The 19,750-nt window shown below is 39.4% G+C and overlaps 1 protein-coding gene across 1 annotated transcript in view; it reads left to right on the forward strand.

Annotated features, from left to right (window-relative positions):
• The first annotated feature begins 9,920 nt into the window (after positions 1-9,920).
• LOC113174924 (ephrin type-A receptor 6-like) overlaps positions 9,921-19,750 on the forward strand; it is a 50,354-nt gene continuing 40,524 nt past the window's right edge. Inside the window, exons 1-2 of the mRNA XM_026379137.1 lie at positions 9,921-10,359; positions 18,946-19,010. Coding sequence (XP_026234922.1) covers positions 10,281-10,359; positions 18,946-19,010 — 144 coding nt within the window. The 5' untranslated portion in view covers positions 9,921-10,280. The remainder of the gene's footprint in view (positions 10,360-18,945; positions 19,011-19,750) is intronic.

Below are 19,750 nucleotides of genomic sequence, written 5' to 3' on the forward strand. Positions count from 1 at the left end.
TACTGTCTGCTTGTGGTCAAATGCAATGCATAATAACAATTCATGTTTTGTCATTTTAAATTCATGATTTTATGATTTATACTGTAATAAAGTTAGAATGTTTACCTTTTTTGTGAAAATGTCAAGTCGATAACATCCTGACAAATAATGTCCAAATGGAAATTAAAAAAAAGTCTTTATAGAAGTGTTATTTTCATACAGATTCTCTTCAGACATGACATTAGGTCTGACAGGACAAGCAAGGTTAATAATGTTAACTGAAAGGTAATGAGGTGGAAGATCTAGGGGAGATGAAATAGCTCACAAGAAGTAGACACAGTGGGTCAAATGAGCCTCTAACCTTTAATAAGATCAATGAGCCATAAGACAAAGGATGGCAGGTGAGAAGATGACAAATGTGTTAAGTTAGACTACAAATAGATGCAGGCTAGATGAAGGGAATATTATGAAGAGGAACTATAACACTCACAGGCCACTTCATTTGGTTCATCTGTACGATCGACTGCAATCCAATACAGCAGCTGTGCCATGAATTCTTCTTTTCTCAGTTTTGTTGTTTCTAATTTTTTCTGTGTCATTCAATACTTATATACTTAGATATATTTTAATCTGAACCAATGTGTGGAACAACCAGTTCACGTACACCACATGCTGCTAGGATGGTGAAACTAAGACTAGTAGAAAAGGAGGCCTGCAAAATTGCCAGAGGATGCAAAATAAAGTGAAGATGAGAGTAAACATGCTGTCACTCTCAAGTGATTTGATGTAGTTAGAGGCAAGAAAAAGACAATTTCCTTGGTTATGGCTCATCAAGCACTTAGTAAAATGAAAGACAAGGGTATATAAACGCAACATCTAAATCATTTACTAATCACATATTAGACCTGTGAAACATAGATGGATAAAATACATTGTAAAGCCCTTTATATTGCCTACATGGTGGTGAGATCTAGCTTGTTGAGAGACGCTGTGCCGGTCGTCTTTGTGGTCAGTGACAGGGCAGCGGACTGGTGCCACCCAGTCAAACTCCCCCCTACAGCAGTGATGTATGGGTCTCACTGACTCATCTTATCAAACTGGGCCTGAGCCTAATCCTCACTGGAACTGCTTTACACAGAGAGTGAAAAAGAGATAAAGAGCTGGCACGGCAGCCTTTCATAAGTGTCAATTTTTAATGTTTTTCCTGGCACAGCTATGTAGGCATGAATAAATAGAGTTATGTTATTATACAGGACTGTACAGACTGCAGAGTCTTTCTAGAAAACTGGCTATAATCCATGAATTTTAACAGAGACCACTTGAATCTGAATCTGTCAACACATTATTCTACAGTATTATGGATTAATGTATTATTGGGTATGGTTCTTTCAAAGAATAGTGTGTGCAAACCTGTAGTTACAAAATACTTTTGAAGGGCATGAAGCCTTTCACATCCTTTAATCACCTGGAGGCTTCAACATCCCACTGGGTCTCTTAGACGCAGCTTCAATCCAATTCCTAAACCACAAATCTGGGTTTCCCCTCCTGCCACCGAGATCGATCTTATAACAACAGGTATTCGCAGGTGCTCAAATGTGGTCACGCATCGACTGAAAGCCTTTCTGAGCTTTAGAACAAAGAAAATGAGCTCAGTAGGCAGCAGGAGTGAGAGGATCGCAGTTTATGTGATGTCCTCTAGATGTTTGATATGTCACCTTCTCTTTTCACAGGAGATGGCGGATTGAATGCCTAAAATGTCCTCCGATGTGAATGAAGATAGAGGGTTTACTGTTACATAAAGTAAAAAAACAAAACAAATGAGTGTTGAGTGAATGAGAGTTTGTTGAACTTGCAAAATGAGATGAAGAAAAAAACTAATTTGACTAAGCCAGAAACGATGTTTGCACCGACTGATTAATTTGGCTCTGTGCTCGAACTGCAAAATAGTCATGATTTCATTACTTCAGATATTAAAAAACAATATTATGTTTACAATACATAGATATTAATGGCTGCTACCTAACACAAACAAAGGGAAAACTGACTACAAAGACGCTTGTGTAAAAGTTTGATATCTAAATACACAAGGTCAGAGTCGGAGCATAACTAACTCCTCTGTTTAAACGTGATATTTCTCTTTGGGCAGTGTGATGATGATGTCTTTGAAACGATCGTAATGTACATTATCTGCCTTTTAGTGCATATCTATTTATTTTCACGGTTATAGCTATTCTTCCTGGGGATAATAAAAACATTAACAAAATGTTAATTGTGACCTTTTTGCTTTTGACTAAAATAAAACTTCTCCCTGAGGGAAAATAAAGTTCATTAATCAAACACTACACGCTTGCAAAAGGGCAGAACAAGCCTAGAATGGACATTAAACTTAAAACGCACATGACTTCATTTTCACATGGCCCATTTTCTGTCAGCTCTGAGCTCGTTCAGCGCTCGCTGTTCCATTTAATACCAATGAAGTTGTGCTTAATAGTCACAGTCGAGGTAGGCTTAGTCCACCCGACTGTAATGTTGAAGTCAGACTTCTTCCTGCTGACTTCACAGCTTTGAAGCTGTTGTGCCTTTAGGTAGATGACGTTCTCAGTTTTAGCCTCGGGACAGTTCAAATGCAGATTTTTCAAGAATATCATTTATAAATCTCTGAGGAATGAACGCTAAAAGTAAAGTCATAGCTGTCAGATGTTGGGTTTAGCTCAAAATGAACACCATTTTTTTTTTTCAGTAAAATAACCTAAAAATTTATTGAGATGTACGGAGTTTAGTTGGAGTTAATTGGAAAAACCACTGTGCAGTCACTGAGCATAACTATTGTTTGCAAAAAGAGTCTAAACGACTAGTGTCTCTGTGAGGATGTACTTAGGCAGAGATGTATTTTAAACTAAATGTTAGCGTTTTATATGTCAGTAATGTAATAGACTATGCTAACATGCTAATATCTAGCAACTATGATGTTTATCACATTCACCACCTTAGGTTCGTGGGTTAGCATGCTAGAAAACTGGTCCATTGAAAACCTACTGGTTGTCCTCATTTGAACTTGGAGACACTTGGGAGACGACATGGGAGGAAACCATGTCTGCACATTGACTTCAAACAAGTAAATGCACAATACATTTCAAAAACACTTAGTGGACAATTAAATTAGCGTATCTAAATACATTATAATTCCTGTTCACAAGAAAAGATTATTCACGTCATGAACAGGACCAGTCAGCAGCAAATGTAACCGAACCTGTTTCCTGCCATGTACTGTACACACACAGTTTTTTCTTTTCTGTCGTCTAATCATAACCATTAAAATGCAGTTATGTTTCCCCGTGTTTCTCCATCTGCTTCACAAATATCTCACTTTTTTTTTTTTGTCCTTCTCCCTTTACCGAGCTCTTCTCCTTCTTCCTCCAGCTCTGCTTCGGCCTCACTCTTCTGCATGACCAGTTCCATGTCAGCCCTTAATTGTGTTTTGATGTTCCTCCAGACCTGCAATTGAGCTCCATTCTCACCAGCCAAAACAGAACAGACATTTGGATATGCACTGCCCCCCACACCCCCATCTTCTACGGTTTCCCTCCTTTTCACTTCCTTTTCCTCATTTTCTCTGTCCTAGTTTCATCTATCTATCTATCTATCTATCCATCTATCTATCTATCTATCTATCTATCTATCTATCTATCTATCTATCTATCTATCTATCTATCTATCTATCCTAGAAGACTTCATAGAGTGTGCAGTGGAGCAGTAGCATCAATGTAGGATGACACCAAAGACCTCCTTTCCCCTCTGGGGACATGTCACATGTAATCACTGTTACTTATAATACAAACACACACACACACACACACACACACACACACACATGCACACACACATGCACACACACACACACACATACAGTCTGTCCTAACACTCAGCTAAGCTCAGCTCAGGCAGTAAATATTTGTGCAGTTCAAGCTCTAGACAGAGGAATGCTCCTCACCTCAGCACAGTGCCACCAAATCATGAAATATTCAGAGAGAGGAAGAGAGAGAGAGAGAGAGAGAGAGAGGGAAGGAAGATATGGGAGCAAGGGACGGAACGAGAGAGTGAGAGGATAAAAAAGAGAGAGAGGTCACACATAACAGAATAAGATAGACAGAGGGGAAAAGGTGCACGGGTAGGTGGCTCGGTGTAACAGCAGAAGATCTGAAAGGAAGGAATGGGTTGTCTTGTGAGGAGGGAGCGAAAAGGAAAAAATAAAAAGCAGAGGAGGTGTTGAGAGAATGAACAACACAGCTGAGGAGAGAGAGAAAATAAGAGAGGCTGAAGAGTGTGACAGGACAGAAAGAAGCAGAAAGGGAGAGGAGGGGGTGAACTGCTCTTAATGTGGAGGACAAATAAAGATGTAGACTGACAGGCAGACAAAATCAGGAATAATCAGGCGGTACAGTGTGCGGTGTCCTACAGCAGAGGGGATGGGTAAGGCTAAATGGATTGCAGAAAATGATGCTCTAAAGCTCCTTAAGGTCCCAGTCAGTCTGCAGCTGAGGAGTGATAATGCCTATCCCCAACCTAATGAGGGTTTATTCTTTGACAGGTCCTTCTGTCCATCTTAACAGACTTCTTACATGTAGAGCTGCTCTATTCACTCCCAGTCTGCTCACTTTGTGAAGATCATTATATTATTACACACTTTCATTTGCTAATGTTTACTCTGCGTAACCAAACTCCAACAACACCCCGGTACATTTGAAAATTTCTGCACTTTTAGTCACTGTTATGCTCGGTTTTGCTCAGCATTCGTTAGCAGTGATCTAACACTTTGGTCCTAAGTGAAAAATCGTAACCGCCTTTAGATGCATAACCATAAAAACATTCATGACATTCATAGTTCTCAGACATTGTGTCTTTACGACTTCAGTTATCACCTGCTACAGTACAACCTGCAGGCTGACATGTTTTATTCAGACTGGATTTCTATGAAACTTGGCTGGATTGCCATGAAAGTTGACTCAGATGATTTGCAATAATAGGGTCTTGAAATTAGAACTCAACGACCTTTCTGCATGTATTTGTATCATAGAGCTGGGCTGTTGGGTCTGAGAAGCAAAGGTTCAACAAAGTGAATGTAAATGTAAAAAAAAAAAAAACCTCTCAGACACTGGATGATTTCAAGATGATTGGCCACATACCTGGTCAATCATCTTGCAGTGATTGGTCAGATATCAGGAGGTAAGAAAGTTCGCAAGATTTCAACTTCTTTCTCAGGTCAATTTTGAGTCTTCACTACTTCTACAACTACTTTTGTCACATTTCATGCACATATGAAAAAGAAAATTCAATGTGCATTTTAATCCTCATTTGAACTATTAGTGTGTCTCTATCTATTACTGTGAGCTTTTCATCCCGCATTTAAGGGTGGATTTTCCATGCAGCTGCAAACAATTATGCCTTCAACTGTGGTTGAAAGACATACCGTTGAATTGTTTCCAGAATATCTTGGCCTTTGGTTTCATTTTTGTGATGCTTCACTTTATATAAGAATGTGTCACAACTAGAGTGAAACCGTTATTGAATCACTCTCGAAATGTTTAAAGTGGTTTGATCGTGGGCTTGTGTACCCTTCGTAAATGATCTGTCTAAATGGCGAGTCAGCTGAAAGTCACCATCACACAGTGGAAACAACAACACTTGATGTGTCAGTTTTCTATTCAAAGATGGACAAGAACTGAGGGAGTTCTGGTGGGTGGATTTCAAGTGATCGTTTGACTCAGCTACTACACAAGACAAAGGATCAGCGGCAGCCACATGCCCAACATTCAGGACCTGTACAGCTCACAGAGTCTGCAGACCCCACAGACCCTAGACATACCCTGTTCCAACTCCTCCCCTCTGGTTGGCACTACAGAACACATCAAAACAGCTAGATACAAGATCTTGATCTTTCTCACCTACCTTCTTGTACACTCTGCAATATGTTGACAGACCCTTGTCCAGCCATAAGTGTGTGTGTGTCAGTGTAAGTGTTGCTGTAATAGTAGTGTAAATATGAAGAATCACTAAAAACAGGCTTTGAATTCCTTGCATGCACAAACACACTGGGCAAAAAAAAAAAAACTAATTGTGGACCTAACACTTAAAAGGCAAAAAAAGAAAAAGATGTGAACAGAGCATGAAACTATACATTATATACGTCTGTTTTGTGTCAGATGAGTAGAGCTGTGTCTTTATTCCTGCCAAAGCCACTTTCTTATAGGTAACAAAATGATTTGCAGTTACTGATATTGCTGATTGCCGTGTAAAGGTATTAACAGTTTGTCTCACAAAAACTGCACAGAGACAAAATTGGAGAATCACATCGTAGTAATTTAAACTACAAATCACATTCGGAAACTGTTTTACTTTCATCTTAATGCAAATATGGCACTCTAATCCCCTGCATGCAGACATTTTTCAGTTTATTGTTTTCTGCTCCTTTGCTGTAACATTTGCCTGTTGAAGTGTTTTTATAGGGAAAATATATTGTGACACAATTGTACTTTCTAACTCGTTAGTGGAGACAGGACACAAACAGTACAATAAAAATAAAGGACACATTGTGAAAAGATGGAAACACTGTTTAATTTAGAAAACTATTCATAGTTGAGCGTGGCTTTCTTTTGTCACGCTTGTTAACGTGGCAAACCTGATTTTAGGCATTGATTGAAAAACAGTGAACATCAAAGCTCAGAGGAGTAAACTGCTTGTTATTTTTAAGTCGAGCATTTGAAAGGTGGGAAAAGCCAAATAACCAAAAAGGCACATTTCCTAAAGGATAAAGGAGCAGAAACAATAAAAACACCTAACCCCTGACAGTGGCCCTTAGAGGCTGAGCAACTTTCCAGCCGTCTGCTAGTGTACTTTTTACATACTGTATGTCAAAAGCTAACAATTTCTTGTAAGTGGTACAGCTCAAAACTGGAATCCTTCGGGAAGCACACTCAATATCTTTTACAGAAATATGGTTGAGAGATTCATATTTTTTGAGAGTACTTCACTGATCTTTCACCACATGTCCTGTGACAGTGAGTCACAATGGACTGTTCAAAAAAAAGGGATGGATACAGCAGAAGCAGCGCTATCATCTCTTTTACCCAATGCATTCTTCCTCCTGGTTGAAACACAATTTCATGGAACTGATGATGTTGTTGAGATATCATGCTTTGAACAAAAGTGTTACTCAAACAAATCGATGGACAAATGAAAATGCCATCCTCTGGCCCTGCCACAAAAATAGAATCAAAAATATGAAAAGCATTTATGTGCTTTCACTCATCAGGTGGTAAATGACTTGAAATTGAGCATCTGAGTCAAAAGTCACAAGCCTGGAGTTTTTCAAACAGTGAAGGAGGATTTAATAAAACAAATGTGCTTGTGGTTAGCTTATAGTGTGAGAACATCATTTCAGTTTTAGTAGAGGATGAGAGGATGGACACACTAATAGGAAAAACATCCCTTAAAACCCTAAAGCAAAAATGATCACTGTCCATGGTGCTGAACTCTTGTATCATGCTCTGTGTCCACTGTAGGTACATTCAGGGAAGATCAGAACGCTGTTTCCTCCTTTTGCAAGTCCCATCCTTTATCTTTCTGGGGCCCACAGTGAGGTGAATACTTAGATTAGAATATTTTGTTTTGAATCCCATAAATAAACACAACAGTACACGAATCTATGTCTATAGTCGTCTGATATTTGATATAGTATACTGCTGTTGTGTTTAGGACAGGTTTCTAAACACACCAGACTCAAGGACATAAAAAAGTAGAATTTAAAAATGCATGTTCCCCATCTACTCAGAAATGACTGAATTATTGAATTATTAAATAACCTGGGTTAAAGGTGAATGCCGCCTCACACACAAAACCAAGAAGACAATGAAAGGAAAGGCTTTGTACAAGGGAGGAACCCTGGAACAAGCAAGGCCCCGGGCAGTTGTCTAGTTTGCTCATGCCACAAGCCAGCTTCGATTAACAACCGGGAACATGGTAGTTTGGCTTCAAAGAAATGCTTCACCATGACATTAAAATTAAAACTGTCCAAGCCCAAGAAAGTGAAAAAGTTCGATTTAACACTCATCTTGGTGACTCATTGTGTCTGCACAGAGCAGAAAAGCCAGATTACCCCATTTGCTGGAGATCTCCAACACTGTATGTTAGAAGACCACATAACATAACATCTCTTGTCAGCAGCCATATGCTAACTTTGATGAATTATATCTTCCTCCTAAATCCTGCAATACCAGTGCAGACAGCAATAAGTAAGTAATGTAACCCACTGGAGTCAAACCCACCGTTTTAACTCAGGGTTTGACTCCAGTGGACACAATGAGAGTCACTGAGTTTTAGGTTCAGGTGATGACATGTGCATGACACATGGTACATGTAAGGAAACAAAATGTTGTTTCTAATAGACTCTAGTGTCTAACACAGAACAGACACAAGGGCAACTGCAAGTGGTGAAGGGACGGCGGTAGCTTAGTCAGTAGTGTATTTATCTACGCAACCCCGGGGTTCTGGCTACTTGTCAAAGTGTCCTTGGACAAGATACCAAAACCCCCAAGTAGAGCCCCACAGGTCTAACGCTCACACACCAGTAATCAGGACAGGTGTAAGTTTCATCTGTGGATCCTTTGAGGGGACAATAAGTCTTTGTGTCAGGACACGCTTTAACTAAAGCTCAATTACAATGTGTTGTGTGTTCGTTTCTAATGAGGAGCCATCCGCCGCCGAGATGTATCAACCCGTAATCTGACAAATATGGATTTTGAAAATGCAGGCACAAGCACAATAAAGGATTAAGAGTGTTTCTTTGGATAAGATGACACTGTAAGTGAATATGCAGTTTAATTATTTGCTGTTGTTTGTACTGAGCCTAATTCTGTCTCAAACAAACATCTGTCGGAATCATAGGCATCGCTGCAATCCACATACAGGCAATACATTGTGTTTTTCTTGCAAAACCAAACCTCTGACTGTTTGCGAACATCAACAGCAACTGAAAAAGATATATAAGTCTGGATAACATTTATTAACAAATCACTGTTGGCTTGAAAAGTGAAGAACAGTGCGGTATTGCACAGTATTGCCTAAACATTCACTCTCAGCAACACAACAGCTGAAGTTACTCACATGAACACACAATGTATGTGCACCCGTGTGCATGTCTCTCTATATCCATCCCTCCTATCCTATGGGGTTGTGTCAAATTGTAATTGTCACAACTTCAAAGGGCTGCTGGCTCAGTTTTAAGGTTAAGGTTAGAGTTAAGTGTTTGGAGTAAGGGTTGGACTTAACCACTTAATTGTGTATTATTTATTGAGCTAAGAAATGCATTGTATTAAAAGTGTCCCCACAACTAGAGAAAGACAAACGCATCTGTGTGCGGATATATGGATCCACAAGCCACCATTTATCAAGCTAAACTAGTGTAAATCTATTTGTCTGCGTGCCTTCCTCCCCTGCCACCAGAAATAGAAACTGCCCCAGACACATTACTATTCCTACAACATAATCCAATGCAGGTATAACCCACATCATAGCACAGAAGTGATACAGTGGTTTAATAGTGGCTTCATATTTCCTTCCATCTCCCCAGCGCCAGTCCGAAATCAATAACAGAGCAGGAGCCCACACATACCATCTGATGGAAAGAACAAACCCGCGGGTTTTGTGAGAAACGAGATGAAATGTCACCAAGTTTTATTTGTGCGCACGGACTTGGCTCCTGCATGTATCTGTTGTTTGTGAAAATCGGCTTCCTCTGCCTGCGCCAGAGCATCCTCTCCCATCCTGAGACAGGAGAGGGAGAGATACACGCAGTGATACACAGTGAGGGATGCGCTGGCTGAAAGTGAGGCGGGAAGTCCGGGATTTTCCCCTTTTCGCTCCCTTTTTGGGAATGAAGCGTTAAATGACTATAGATCGACTTTACCACAAACCCTCGTCGCTTTTGGACACTTTTGGGATAGTCTGCACCTGCAGACGGTGTTTTGAGCCTTGCAGAAACTTGCTTACAGGTCAAGCCGACGTTTTTTTCGTGCGCTATGGCTGATCGTTTAAATCGTCTGCGTCTCCGCATGGATGAATTTCGGATGCTTGGGTGAAAAGAAATAAAACAACTCATGTGGATCCGACTGTGACCTTCGAAGTCTGGATACTGGAAAGATTTCAGTCGCCTCTTTCATGAAACCTCCGTACCTTTTCATCTGGCGGATCTATTTAAGAGTCTGTGCAACGTTTTAGTCCAGAGCGCACTTGTGTCTGACTCAACGATGTTCTCCGGTGGGAAATACTGTGTGTTTCTGTTCTTGCTGAAAAGTATCCTGTCGGACCCAGGAATCACCAACCAAGGTGAGTGTAATGGGCATCACTGCATCTAAACACGGACTTGGAAGAAAGGTCAATGCACCAAGTGTCACTATTTTAAAGCCTTTTATATATATATATATATATATATATATATATATATATATATATATATATATATATATATATATATATATATATATATATATATATATATATATATATGCAGTAATACAGTAGCAATGTCTGCAATGTTCACATACCTGACAGTATAAGCATTTTAAAGACTCTCCAGTTAATTTACATTGATGCCATAATAAGTAGTGCAGTATAATCTTGATATAATATAATTGGTTGAACCCTGCTGTGGGTGCTCTCAGTCTTGCGATGTGATGACAGTGGATCTATCATGAACAACTAGAAACAAATTCAAACATGCACTCAAAGGCTCAGCATGCTTGTAGAAATGTCAGTTTGTTGTTTTTTGTGTGTGTGTGTGTTTTGTAGCTTTATCCATATACTGTGATATGTATATATGCATGTACAGCCTCCCTCATAGGGCAGACAAAAATGGCCGGTTGTTGGCTCAACCAAGAGATGTCTTGGCTTCAGCAGATGCACAACACTTCATAGGCTGAACCGTGGTAGTAACTTCTTCAATCTTCTGCATTTATTATTGTCTCGCTCTGGCTCTGAATTATTCATGGCTTCATAACACATGCAGAAATGTCAGTTTGTTGGCTGTTTTCAGGCAAATATCTGTAGTCCTGATCAGATGTAGTGTACAGCCACACAACATCTTTAAAAAAAAAAACTGACATGGTAATAGAAGAATTCATCCCACTTCACCTCAAAATAGACTAGTTAACTCTGAGTTTTCTCTGAATAGTTTTGTCTTCCTCCGACATAATTGCTTACATTGCTGTCTACCTCCAAAATCTGCTGCTTTTAAACATTGCAGCAGCTATAGGGACCAGTGAGTGTTAAAGTAAGTGTCAGCCTCTGCCATACTCTGTCACCTATACTGATAATTATGAGTTGCCTATTTCTGCCTCTCTGTTTCCAGGATGAGTTCATACGTTCATGGTTGAAAATGGAACAGATTCTGGCTTCTACACTCCAAAGAAAATTTCCAACAGGCATTTTGTTTTTCACTTACTCTGAGAAATGGGAATTTTATTCTGCTGGCCCGGTGGTTGACACTAAATGTACCAGAACAATTTTCCACTTTTTAAAATTAATTTCCCGTCACGTGGGCTGTGGGTGCAGTTGCATATGGATGAGAAACACAGACATAATAATGTTATCTCCTCTCAGTTATACTCATATGTCACATGGGGAAAAGCAGCTATAATGTAATCTGTTCTTGACATCTTCTTCTTTGCACATTTGTAGAGGTCAGTTTAATATTCCTTTGTGAATGTTTAATGTTTAGGATATACATTTTCAAAGACGATGGGCCGCCAAATGTCAAAGTCTCCTTCACTTCGTTTTTCTGCTTGTGTGTGTGTGTGTGTGTGTTCAGTTTCCCCACAGGATGTCTGTCTGCCTGTGGTGGTGACAGGCTTGAAGGGGATGGAATACACACAGGGGGAACTTAGAAAAAAAAAAAAAGACAACGTGAGGAGTTTAAAAAGACAGTGAGAACAAGCTAATACAAGAAAATGTTAGACAGGCACAATTTATGTGAAAACACTTTCTAATGAATGTCCTTTCAAACTGAGAGAAAGTCAGAGACATGAGATGTAGTCTTTATGTAACAGGGAGTTTAGTGGACATTCAGCTTTTGGATGCAATATAAAGAGAATTCAGTATAAATAATGGTAACTTCTCCTCTAAAGTTACCTTGTCTATGTGATGTCTTGATCTCTCTAAACACGAGTGTCTTCCGTCCTGTTGCTTCTGTCAAGTTTTATGAAACATATGTAGTTTACAGTAATAACAGTGGTAGATATGTCATTGAAATTCTCACTAATGATTGAAATAGGGCGCCTTTACCCGACATAGACAACAATAGTGACTGAATAAGCGACTGTCTCTGGCAGATTCTATTGGCTGACACTATGGCCACTTTTGCTAATGTGAGCTCCATGAGTTGGTTGTAAACAATTTTTTCAGCTGACTTGGTTCATTGGGAGACTCTTGTAAAAGGGATGTTAAATATGCACTTCATTGCTGCATGCATGCTAAAATCTTAAGGTTAAAGATGCATGTCTTCATTAGAGTTTAAAATATTATTTCATTTTTATCGATAAAAGACAAACGAGGACTGACCAAAGTGTTTGGCAGCACACTATTCTAGGTAATGTTGATTGGGTTATAGACTGTTTAGACTTTAGTCTGCAGCATACAGTATTGCCATGAACACTGTTCAGGCCATTTCTCCCACCTTTCTCTTTTAAACACCCCCTTTTCAACTTGTAAATGCTCAATATTGATTGTTCAGTATTGATAATATTGAATGTTTATTGAAAAATGTAAAGCCTGACGCATAGACTGGTCATACCAAGTTACATTTGCTGAGAGCTGAATGATGAGTCAAATAATCAAAGAGTGGACTCAAGATGAGCCTCTCAGTTTGTCTATTGGTGGTCCCCTGAAATCTTTTTTTGTGTTTGTTTGTTTGTTTTTGTTTAGTTTGGCTGTGTTTCCCCCTGTTGCTTCACCCTCTGTGCACTACTGCACTACTCATAGTGTTTGGACCCATGATCTTTTATGTCATGTCACTGGTGATGCTCCTTGACACTGTTTTTGGTTTTTGCTTTGGGTTAGCCTTTCCTCTGCTAGTGTTTGCTCCTGTTTGTTTTAACCAAGCCTGTAGTTCATGCTGAACTTTGGTTTTGCTTTCCATTATGAAGAATCAGTCATTTGAAGAGATTAAGTTTGAACACTGTAAAGGACCCCTGTGACGAGTCCTGCCTTCAGCAACTGTGCGATAACAGGCAACTCTGTGAGCAGCAATGGATGTGTTATAGGAACTGGACTCGGGACTCAGTTACTTGCTCACCAGGTACATGAGCCAAAATGTTTTCTAGCTTCTGGGTTTGCTTACGTGTTGTGCAGCCCACTTCTTTCACCCACTGGCTCTGCCAGCATGTTCCTGCTCATACTGGGAAAGTTTGACAAATATAAAAATCTCTACAGTTTTACACCAAACTCTTTTGCCGTAGTAGAAAACATGTTTGTGCCACACAGAAATATTTTCTCTGCCCACTAAGAAAACGCATGACTAAATGGCAGCATAGTTTTCAGCAGTTTTAATTCATCCATCGCTGCAACTAAAGTAGTTGTATTTGTATAGTTAGTGGTAGTTAATACATGTATGAAAGAGACCATTAAAGTGTTTAGACAGTTAAGACAATAACTAGAAAGTAGCTTTGATCAAGTTTAACATTTAATCTTTTTAAAATCAAACTTCAGTACGTTACCTTGACTTCTATAGAGGATGCCATTTGTCAGAAAAACATCATATATCTTTTGTTCAGCATATAAAAGTAGCGATGAGGGAGAGATTGCTTTGAATTAGAAAAACTAGTGAGAGAGATGCCTGCATGTGTTCTTGCTGACTGACACGCAGAACTCAGTTAACTTTTATTGTTTTATGTTTTGTTAACATCAACAACCATTAAAAAAAATACTTTTGACTTCTTTGTCTTTTAAAAGATGGGTCTGACGTCTCTGAAACAGTGTCATCCCAGCAACTGTGAGACAGATACTGCATTGTTTTCCTCTCTTTAAATGAGAATGCCACACAATATATATAATGATAAGGTGAATTACATGCTGCTGTTGATGTTTATTATCATATTATTATGTTTAATAGCAAATAATCATTGTCCCTCTCCCAATGGCTTCCTGAAACCTTATCTAGTAAAAAATAGGAAAAAAAAAAGGCCCTTATAGAAATGTCTGTCTCTCGGGGGAATCTCAGCCAAGTACTTGTCTACTAGAATATCCTTAGCAAATACCGCAATATAATGGAGGATCCTGAATTAATGTCTAGCTTTCTGAGTGCTCATGAGTCCTTTCCAAGACACACACAGAGACACACACATATTTATGGCTCACGAACACTCAGAAAGCTGTATATATAAACCTTCTCATTCAGCTCAAGCCCAGGTTTCAGGGATGTGTCATCCACAGAAATACATAGCAGTTTTCTGCAAGCTACTGTTCAGCAAACACTGTGTGTTGTTGTCAGGGGAAAAAAAATCCAGGTGATACATGTGCAATGGAACAGCATGTGGTGTTGTGTAGCTTTTGTTACATGTGTAGTGCAACTAAACTAAATGCATGCATGCACTTGAGTGACTGAACAAAAGATGTGTTTTTACAAAGAGAAGTGGGACAATATGCAATATTCTCCATCATGGCCCTAACCATTACTTATTATATCAACTCAATGCCACTGAATTCAGTTTATTTATATAGAGCTAAATTAATACAAAAGGTTTAAGACCTTACAGAATGTAAACATACAACTACTGTATTTAGTATTATGTGGACAAACACCAGGCTAAAGTGGAGAGGAAAAACTCCCTTTACCTGATGAAACCTCCAGCAGAACCAGTCTCAGGTCGAGCCACCATGTGCCTCAATTCAGTGGCCGTGTTGGGAAAGAGGAGAGAGAAAAGAACAAGCAGCAGACGAGACACTGAGCAGGTTGGTTGGGCCAGCAACTGTAGACAGGAAACAGACAGCTCTGAGGTAGGGAATACCTGCAAAATGGTACAGAAAGAGAGACGGAAGAAGCACAGCTACAGGAAAGAGTAGACCCAAAGGTAGAGAGCGGAGAGCAAAGGTGCACAGTGCATTAAGAGAGGTCCCCCAGCAGATTAAGTCTATAGCTATATAACCAAGAGATGATTCAGAGTCACATTAACCGGCTCTGAGTATAAGATTTATCAAGTAAGTTTTTGGCCAAGTGGTAAATGTAGAGAGGGTGTCTGCCTCCTGAACCTGAACTGGGAGTTGGTTCCACAGAAGAGGCGCCTGCTAGCTAAAGGCTTTTTAAGGCATTTTTAAGATACGATCATATGAGCATGATCATTAAGTCCTTGACAGTATATGTGAGATGAAGGATTTTAAATTCTAGTATTTATTTTAAGTATCGGATTGTTAATAGAAAAACAGGTTCTTCTTTTCTGTTCTTGTTTGTACGCTGCAGCATGCCACCACTTAGCCATCAGTGGAATTGAGTAAAACCATTGTCAGACTTGTTCATCAGGTGTGTACCTGATGTTCATAAACAAAATGGGGACCCACGCATAGAAGAACAGCTCCCCAGCTCTACTAGACGTTAAAAACTCCTCAGGGAACCTTTAAATGAAACTGTTTGCAACATAAACTGTAACTTGTAGTCTAAAATCCAAATTAAAGCAAAGAAAGGACACATGCTATGCCTCCACACCGCAAAAGAAAGCACTGCAATCAGTAGAAGTCACAAAACATTGTGCTGATTTGAATAATTTGCCATAGTTAAGTTCAGAGAGTCGTAGCCTTTATTATGTGTTTTTCTTACAGGAGCCTCAATGCTAAAAACTACCGATTCACTCAGTGACAGCAATGATTCAATACACTCAGTTCAGCTTATAGATTCAGCGTTAAAGATTTGTTCAGTCATGTATTGAATACCTTGCCCTGCAATATAAGTGCAAATGTGAAACAGTGGCAATGATTCACAGATGATTTGTCCCAGCAATGTGACTTGGCCTCTTAATAATTACTGGTCAGGTTTCACAGTAGTATAATGGTTAGCAGTGTTTCCTCACATCTAGAAGGGCCTGGGTTTGAATTCTGGGTGCCTTTCTGTGTGGAGTTTGCTTGTTCTTCCACCACCAGGCACTCCGACTTCCTCCCACAGGCCAAAGATAAAGAGTTAGGTTAATTGCTCACTCTAAATTGCCCATAGGTGTGAATTCAATGTGAGTTTGAATGGTGTCTGTCAGCACTGTGATAGACTGGCGACCTGTCTGGGATGTACTGTGCTTCTACCTGCAACCCTTAAGAGGACAAACAGTTAGGATAATGGATAGGTAGATAATTACTGGTCAGCATATTGTATGTATATCTGCATTGTGCACGTGCATCAACACTGTAGTCTTGGATTATCTATTATTACCTGGCTCTAAAGATAGTTGCAGAAATATAATAATTTGGTATTTAGTGTGTATTAAGGATAAGAAGATGAACCAATTAGTACTGATACACAAACATGCACGGTCATGATGCAAGTGCATCGTTAGAGCACATGTCAATAAATGCAATTTTGGAAAGAAATCAAGATTCGTTGGTTATTACATGCTTGTTGTTGTGTGACTCCACTGTTGTTAATACAATAGCATCTATTACTGTAATGTAGTTAGGTGTGTGTGTGTGTGTGCGTGACTGTGTGTGTGTGTGTTAGATAAATACACACAATGTTGGTGGAACTTTTGCTCCTGTCAAACATGATATGCACCATTACCCATGATTATGAAAGATTGTTTTTTTTTTCTAAGTTTGTCAAAAATGTATTAAATAATTGCTGTCTCTCTCTCTTTTGGCCTATATCACAGTCTCTCTCCTTCCTTTTCTCTATGTCCTCCTTTTAAATAAAGGCAAGGCCACCTTATTATAATTTAGTCCTTAATTACCAGTAGGGGATCAAGTCTAAATGAAGTCTCTGTAAATACTGAAGTGGTTCATTTAGTCTCACCAAAGTGTATCTACTCTGGTTATCTAAGTTGTTCTCAAAACAGTAGCAACCCCAATAAATTAGTTCAGATTTGGCAAAGCCCAATATACACTGAAGTGGCAGGTCGTCTGAAGATGTGACTCTTTGGTCTATAATGTCGACCACTGAAGTGGGACGCACTTTATTGATAGAGATTGTAATTAACTGGCTGTTTGGAGACAAAGGAAATTGCACATTCATCATATCAAATTGGCTCAGGGGGCTTAGAAAGGGCCAGATAATGGCTCTCTTCATGCCTGAGCCGTGACCAGAGTGCAGACAGCTTGAAGTAGTTACACTTGTATGTACACGGTGCCGTCATGGACGTGCACAAAGAAACAAAGTTAACATGCTCACCCAAAAATACCATCAAACACTAAGGCCGTTTTTTTTTACATCATCACTGTGTCAGATTAACTGTTAGAATCACATGTATTTAGATTTGTGTGAGTTAATTAAGAGGCTTGGAATACTAAATGCTGACCTTGACTAATAAGAGATGCCGCATTTCATTATTGTGTGACGTGTATCTGTAAGGTGGATATTTTTACTCACAGCTCCAGCAACACATTTTTGCATGTCCTTTTATTGTTGTGTGAATAAAATTGAACCTCTGTGGTGGTTTACCTTCCCACGGTCTGTGCTGCTATGGGTCAGCAACACTGACCAGCATCCCAGAAACTGACAAATTTAGTGAAAGAAGCCAAAAGTGCCTCAGACACTGCATCAGTTGTTTTCCTCTTAAGCACACTAGACTGGATAAAATGTGAAACATCCATAGCCTGACAGAGTGGCTGTTGTTGGGCTGATATTGTACTGTCTGAATTTATGTTGTACTTTTCTGAATTTGGCAAAGGTCAGATATATATGAACACACACACTTATCCTTGGATGCAAGTATGGTTGAAGTGAGCTTATGTGTCATTTTGGCCTGTCGGTCTATTTACGTATGTCTCACACACACACAACAGAATGACTACAGAGGTTCTCTGACTTTTAGAGCAGCCCAGTCAGAGCACATACTTTAACCTAATACAAATGCACTGTGATGACCTCAAGAGAGCCATTTATACCAGACATCCTAAGATTATGGCTGAGCTGAAGCAGTTCTGTGAGGAAAAATGGTCAAACAAAACTTCAACCAAGCACTTCTGTAGCTGTGCAGGTCTGATGCACAGCTACAGAAGTGCTTGGTTGAGGTTATTGCTGCCAAAGGAGGGTGGGCCAGTTGTTAAATCCAAAGCTTTGCTTACTTTTTGCAGTCGCACTGTGAATGTTTAATGAGTGTGTTCAATAAATATTCAAAAGACTATAATTTCTGTGTTAATAACTCCAACAGATTGTGTTTGTCTGTACTTACGGCTTAGATTTTATGACCAATTAACACAGAAAACCAGCTCATTACCAATGCCTCATATACTTTTTGTGTCGTGTAAATTAATTTAAATTTTAAGTCCTAATTTGTTTATCGAATGTTTAAAGTTTCCAAGTTTCCACAGTTCTTGTTTCTCCTTTATTCATCTTTGCCTTATCTTTGAAGTCATGTAGCAGAAAGCTTCTGACCCCGGAGAAGGAGAGGGCTAATTTTGACTGTAGCTAAATGGAGGGCGGATACGTGTTAGTGTTGGTGTTGTCCTGGACTTTCCTAAGAGCCGTTATTTCATAGGTGGTTGAATCTGATGAGGGCTTTACAGCTCTGTCAAATTCTTTGTTGACACCTTGATAACTATTTTCTGCTCTGTTCCTATTTTGTCATCTCCATTTCTCTTTTTAAATTCACTGTCAAACCTCTCTCTCCCTCTCTCTCTTCCTCTTTCTACTCTCTCCTGTCGCCTTGTCGTTCTTTCACTCTTCTCCTCTTCTAACTTTTCTCCTTCATCTTCCATGACTTCACCCCCCCTCCCCACTCTCTCTAGTGGTTCTGTTGGACACTACAACAGTGCTAGGAGAACTGGACTGGAAGACCTATCCTGTCAACGGGGTGAGTGACATTGGAAATTTCATAAAGTGATGTAAGAATGTTCATTGTTAAGCAGTTTTTCTTAAAACAAACTTGACGAAATAGAAACAGCCAGACAAGTAAGAAAGACACAGACAAGCTCTAAACTAAATGAAATACACTAAAAACAGAATTTCTTTCCAGTTATGCAAAGTGTAGCTCAAATTTAAACTGTCCTTTCTTTACAAAACTGAGCCCTTGAGCCACAGTTGTCAGGGTTTTCCTTGCGCTTAAGTCAGATACAGACAGGAGACATGACCTTGGGTCTCATTAAAAATCATACAGACAGCAGGTGACATATTTCACATGCCAGCCTTCCTGACAGCAGTCAGAGCAATGTGTCACCCAGTGGGCATCGATTTGTTGATTTGTGGGTCAAAAACGTCTATATGTAAAGGTTAAAGCAAATCTACATTTGTTTGTATGGTGAATGTTTGTGTAAGTTAGATATATTTGTAATCGTTCAAACAGCATTGCAGCATACTTCAAAGTGTAGTGGTTGCTTCACATTAAGATTTTTCAGTCAGCCAATACATATGGAAACGGATTATTATCTGAAACTAAAATACATAAACCATAAATGTTTGGTGTCTAGGCCCTAACTTCATCAACATACAGCAGGGCAGCACAGAAAGTGAAGCACTGGGAGTCATTCACCAACCAACTTATAGAAAAACACACTCTCCCACAAACGCAAAACTTACATAAACTGCTGCCTGAAA

This window comes from Anabas testudineus, chromosome 3, assembly GCF_900324465.2.
Source record: "Anabas testudineus chromosome 3, fAnaTes1.2, whole genome shotgun sequence".
Lineage (NCBI taxonomy): Eukaryota > Metazoa > Chordata > Actinopteri > Anabantiformes > Anabantidae > Anabas > Anabas testudineus.